This window comes from Cryptomeria japonica, chromosome 10 (assembly GCF_030272615.1).
Source record: "Cryptomeria japonica chromosome 10, Sugi_1.0, whole genome shotgun sequence".
Classification (NCBI taxonomy): Eukaryota; Viridiplantae; Streptophyta; class Pinopsida; order Cupressales; family Cupressaceae; genus Cryptomeria; species Cryptomeria japonica.
Genome location: NC_081414.1, coordinates 491,331,935 through 491,337,795, shown reverse-complemented (window position 1 = coordinate 491,337,795; position 5,861 = coordinate 491,331,935). Strand labels below are relative to the sequence as shown.

Sequence of the window (5,861 nt, the reverse complement as noted above, 5' to 3'; positions counted from 1 at the left end):
AAATTATAGGATATGTCCAATTTATCCGAAATAAGTCAAATTTATTTGGAACAATAATTTAATTTCACATAGTTTTTATATGTGCATGAGTAATTTAAGTAATTTTTAAATAATAAGATTAGCCCAATTTATTTGGACTAAATCTAATGTCTAGAATTACATGTTTTTCATATCTACTTAAGCAATTTCATTTAATTTTATTTGAAATATTGAGATCAATTTAATATTATTTCAAAAAGGTTTTCTTTATTTAGAATGAATCCAAGTCTATTTAGAATAAAATTTAGAAATTTTAAAAGTGTTTTAAGTCCATATTATTTGAAATAGTTCATATAAAATCTATCAAATAATCAAATTTCATACCAACCTATACTATATTTCATTTTTCATCCACTCAAGTGTAACAATAACATACATATTTCTCGTAAAACAAGACAACAAAGTCTACACATTAGGATGCTAAAATTTTAATAATTTTACATATGTTAAATTATTCCTTTTATGAAATACATAAATCAAAACCCAATTGTACAAGGGTTGAAACATGGTCTAAATTATTTGAGGCCAAAATTTGATTATCGTCTACAAACTATGTCTCATTTGATGTGTTTGTATATGTGTTGAAAGTCTATGTTGTGATTCTTCAACCCATTCTATATTTTACATGTTTCCCCTAGCATATAGTATAATACTATAAAATATGCCCAATCCTTACTCCACATAGTCCATGTGCTGATAATTGAACTCTTAAATAAAATCTATTTTTAGAAATCCATTAATGATGTCGAATTTATGTTATATGACAAGATGGTTTCTTCTTATACTAACCAAACAATCATTGAACTTTAGAGTTTTCAAAAGACATACCAAACAATGTTACTTTACACCAATTCATAACTATACATGCATCCCTAAATTAAGTGGCACTCATGCTCTAAATATTTCAAAAGATCCATAACTATCGCTCTCTTTTACCATGCTCCTCTTCAAAGAAACTCCATTTTTGGGCAACTTTCTCTTTGTGTCTTGCATAACCAATAAAACATTGAAGAATTTGCAAATTTGCATATACAATTGTTTTAATATATGATATATTGTGTTACATCTAAATTATCTTTCCTTTAAATGATCATAAAATATATTGAAACAATATTCCATGAATTTGAATGAATGTGACTAGTCATCATTGAAATAGAAAAAATACCCTCTTAATAATTTTCTATCCTCTACATACCATCTCTTGCATATATATATACAATATGAATGAAATGGATATATATATGAATTATAGTATTATGACTAAATCTCTTTCTATAATTTAATAAGATGTATATATTTTACATATAAAAAATTAAAAATATAATTTTCAAAAAAAAAGACATATCTCTACATATGTGAATTTATTCATCAAATCATTAAACATAAAGTGTTTTACATATTTATGCAACACAATACAAATTAAATTTTTAATGGATAATGAACACTATTAAACCTCTTTGCATTCACTAACTGCCTCCCAACATAACGTAAACTATATTTGTACATACATTCTCCAATAATGATAGGTTACATAATCTATATCACATTCCCCAAAACTCCTCATTTGAGTAAAATATTTATTCCTTTATTTTTCAGATAAGACACTGGAGATCAATTAATTCTTAAAAATCGAAAACAATAAAATCCAGCTTAGAATAATATCAAATTTACAGGGTGTAGAGGAGGATATCTTAACAGAAATTTTCCAGTGGGCTTGCTGGATTTAACTAAAATAACAAATCACGAAGTAGGTCGTCCATTAAATCTCTGAATATTCCTCGCTCAACAACCAAGGCCACCTCGCTCACTTCCATGGCTTCTGCATCATTCGAGAACGATGTCTCCAAATCCTTGTCCAGAAGTTTAGTCACTCCACTGAAAATATTTTGCCATTTAAGACTTGTTAAGCTCTCAATCTCCATAACAACACTATTTACAATATCATGCCCGCTCAGCTTGCTACTGCGACAACCTCTACCTCTCTGTGGAAGTCGTGAGTATGGCGGCACAGCAGATTTTCTTCGCAACACCTCATTCACTGTGTCGAACAGCAGCCGCCGATTTAAACGTTGAGCATCTGCTTCCTCAACATTTATGTATTTCTTTTCTAATTCATGGAAAATTTCGGAGTCCATTGAGAAATTGCCAGGAAAATACAAATCCATGCTTATATCTTTTTCTTCCTTGCCCTCTTTCAGCAGACCACAAGCCGTGAAAAGCTCTGTCACAAAATCTCGAACTTTGAGGTCATTGCTCCAAGATTTGTGAGTGTAGTGAAAAGAATCCCTAGGTTTTGGCTTTTGCAAAATACTCTCACTAGAATCCATTAAATCTGGCTCTTCTGAGTGCCAGTCGGAAACCAAATCTTTCTCACAGGGTTTCGCGGTGGTTTTCTGCAAAATATTCTCAGTAGAATGCATTAAATTTGGCTCTTCTGACTGCAAATTGGAAATAAACTCCTTCTCGCAGGGTTTCTGCAAAATATTTTCAGTAGAATGCATAAAATTTGGCTCTTCTGACTGCCAATCGGAAAGAAGCTCTTTCTCGCAGGGTTTCGTGGTGGATTTCTGCAAAATAGTCTCAGTAGAATGCATCAAATTTGGCTCTTCTGGCTGCCAGTGGGAAACAAACTCTTTCTCGCAGGGTTTCGCGTCGGTTTTCTGCTCTGCCTTGCAAGCTTGATTTGTACCTTTAGAATTTACTTGCTGCCGCTAACAAAATCACGAAGAAAACTTACTTTCATTTATAGGAACAAATATTAAAAATGAGAAATCAATAGAATGCACGAGCTAAACAAATTAACTTACCCTGGATTTCGGACTAAAATCCAAGCCTCGCTTTGCCTTTGGAGACTGCATGCTGAATTTAGAGTCCGAATTGAGGCGAGCCGCTGGAGAATATTCATCTCTTTTAAAATTTGTCTTCTCTGGCCTGATTTCCATGGCTTTTTTCTTTCTCCTCTCTTTAGGATCATCCTTCGGGGAACGCGGAGGCGAGATCTCGGATCTATTTCGAGGCGAAGGCTTATGTGTTGATGCGGCATTCGATACTTCCTCCGGCATTTTATTTGCGATCGGTTTTGATCTTTTAGACGACACGTCGTCACCGAATTTCTTTGTCTTCTGTGGAGCTCTGCCAGAACTTCTAGAAGAAAAACCTCCAGATTCATTTGTTACAGGAGCCGAGGATCCAAACTTTTCGACAGGCTTCATTTTTATGGCGGGAAGCTTTGGATCAGAACAAGTATTGCTCTTTACAGCTTCCCTAGGTTTATCAAGAGCTTCTTTTACCTCTGCATCAAGTAACGAATTTTGAGCGCCTTGTGCCGTTGGAATTTTGGCAGTCGAACACAAGTTCGAATCTTCTCCAGAACACTCCAAGCGAGAGGGGTTATTATTTTGATCTTGCGCGTGGTTCACTGATTCAGATTTATGCTTTGGTTGAGAAAGAGAAATAGGCTGGTGGATCATATCCAGCAGTATTTTGGCTGCGAGGGGCCTTGGGCTGGGCGGCGCCGAGGGTTTTGTTGGAGCAGGGTCCGTTGCTTTACGGGCCTGTAAAGGGGGATCGGGCATTTCGCCCAATCCCATAAGTTTTGCAACGATATTGCTTGGGCGCCTAGCAGGAGAATCCATGACACCTACAGAGAGCCTGGGAAATTCCATAGTCCTAAGCGAAGAGCTGCGGTATGCATCCCTGTGATCAACGGCCGGAGGTGGCCTCGGAATATCTCTGCCATCGCAGGAAAACCTGGACCTTGCAGTGAATGCTCTTGGACTCCCCATGGAATCATCCTCAGATTGCCAAGGAATTTGTAATGACTCCGTGGACTGTGTTCTTCGATGAGATCTGTTTCTCAGGCCTGGCGATAAGCGGTAGGGAAATTCACTTTCAGATCTTCTCGATTCCTCATCCATTACAACCTCAGCGCTTCTGAAAGCAAGCATACGCTTCGGTAGCTTGGAGGAATCAATGGAACTCCTCGGATCGTCATCATTTTCCACGGGCTCTAAACCAGGCAAACGGCCTGGTGAAAATAATCGTCAAATTAATTTAGACTGAAAAATTGCAAATCCATTTTACAAACTGTAAAATTCAATAATAGCGTCAAAGAAAATTGCATAATTACCTGCCGTGATCCTTCTGTTGCCATGCAAATTCCGGAAATGGTGCCTATCGAACAGATGGAGAATTCCAGTCATGCATCCCATCCGCGTCGGAGGATCATCAGGTACCAAATAAAGAAATTTTCCAGAATATGACATATATGTTTTTCCTGCTTTCAATTTATTTTCTTCCATTGCTTGAGATCAGCGATCTTTTCTGCACATCAAGCCGAGTATTTTACCATATCCACTCCGCCTCCATGAATGAAAAACATTCGGAACAAAAAAACTACGTATTTACCTTAAAATTTAGCGACCCGTGACTGTACATCTGTCCGCCACCAAAAACCCGCGAAAACAATTCTATCCAGAATAGACAGTTAATTCTGACATGGAAGAACAGGTTGTAAGATGGTGTTCCTCAGTCTCAATTTCAGTAAAATTCCTCCTTGTCATTCACTTTCACTACGTGGGAACTTGCAATTTTGAATTTGATATCGACAAATTGAAAGGTTGAAGAATTTGAAAAATGGAAAAGGTGGGAATCAGAGGAAGTTACGTAAGAATTTGGAATTCCAGACAATTTAGAAGCCTGGTTAAAAGCAGCGTGGCATGCGGAGTGCTTAAAGTGCCTCGTGACTGTACAGATGAAACCCTATTTGGCGCCAAGGAATAAGGAACACCTCCTCCATTACAGATTCATTTGCACCAGAATGTCAAACGTTGTTTAACGAGGCACTTAGAATTTGTACAAGTTCGTCCAGAAAAACTTTATTCACCATATTAACAGGATCACGAACTTTGTAAATTCAAACGTAAATTGCATGCTGGTAAACACCTTACAGCAAAGGTCGATTCATTCTTAGCTCTCTCTATATCCATACATAAGATGATAAAGTTCTGTAAAAGCTTTTAAAAGCCTTTTAATGGCTTCTCTTGCATATTCTAAGTGTTTGACTCTGCGTCTTGCAAGTCCCTCCAATTTTGTCTTTCTTTAGCTCTTATTTTTAATTCTTAGACCAATTGGACATTATTAAAATTTAATACATTTGATTTATTTTCAGTATTAATGTCCCAATAGAACTACTTAATTTCACCATGATCATGTTGATCAAACAACTTAAATTTTATTGTTACCATCATGATTAATATGCTTAACATGTATAATAAAAGGGATTACTTATATAAAACAAATTTGATACAATAACAATTTGAAAATTCTCAATGTGAAAACATAACAAAAATTAAAGGAACAAGGACTCTTCTCAATGTGGAGACTATTTTTAAGGTCATGGTATGTTCAATGCTTGGATTTTTAGACTTCAACAATTTAGGTAAAGATAGAATCACATTTGTTATAAGGTTAATGTATCAACTCAATTAAATATTAAAGGATTAAACAATACAAGGTTATATTTTAACTAATTGAAAAATTACTTTATTATTGCTATAAGTCTAATTCAATATGAATTTTAGGAAAACAAGTGAAGTTTTAATTCGAAATGATATAAAAAGATATTTGAGATTTTAAGTTTTTTTTTATTATTATTCTTTAATATTAATTGTTCAATTATGTTATTCTAACTTAGAAGATAGAAATTTGATTATGATTACAATTTTATTTTTTATTAATTTGGATATATTTTTAGTTAGTTATCCTCATAACTCATAAATTGTTCAAAGAAATTTCTAAGTTAAGTATTAAATGAAGGTGTG

General features: G+C 34.8%; 1 protein-coding gene across 3 annotated transcripts; it reads right to left on the bottom strand.

Annotated features, from left to right (window-relative positions):
• Nucleotides 1-1,602: 1,602 nt before the first annotated feature.
• Nucleotides 1,603-4,859, bottom strand: LOC131039347 (protein LONGIFOLIA 1). Of its 3 annotated transcripts, XM_057972061.2 has the most exons (4): nucleotides 4,447-4,859; nucleotides 4,169-4,362; nucleotides 2,847-4,066; nucleotides 1,603-2,750 (listed from the first exon to the last, which is right to left on the bottom strand). In XM_057972061.2, exons 2-4 carry the CDS (start codon nucleotides 4,338-4,340, stop codon nucleotides 1,767-1,769), a joined length of 2,376 nt encoding a protein of 791 aa, XP_057828044.2. In that variant the 5' UTR covers nucleotides 4,341-4,362; nucleotides 4,447-4,859; the 3' UTR covers nucleotides 1,603-1,766. The 3 variants fall into 3 exon arrangements, with proteins under 3 accessions (XP_057828044.2, XP_057828045.2, XP_057828046.2); XM_057972062.2 differs by lacking the exon at nucleotides 4,447-4,859 and having other exon boundaries at nucleotides 1,603-2,744; nucleotides 4,169-4,435; XM_057972063.2 differs by lacking the exon at nucleotides 4,447-4,859 and having other exon boundaries at nucleotides 2,847-4,048; nucleotides 4,169-4,435.
• Nucleotides 4,860-5,861: the final 1,002 nt, after the last annotated feature.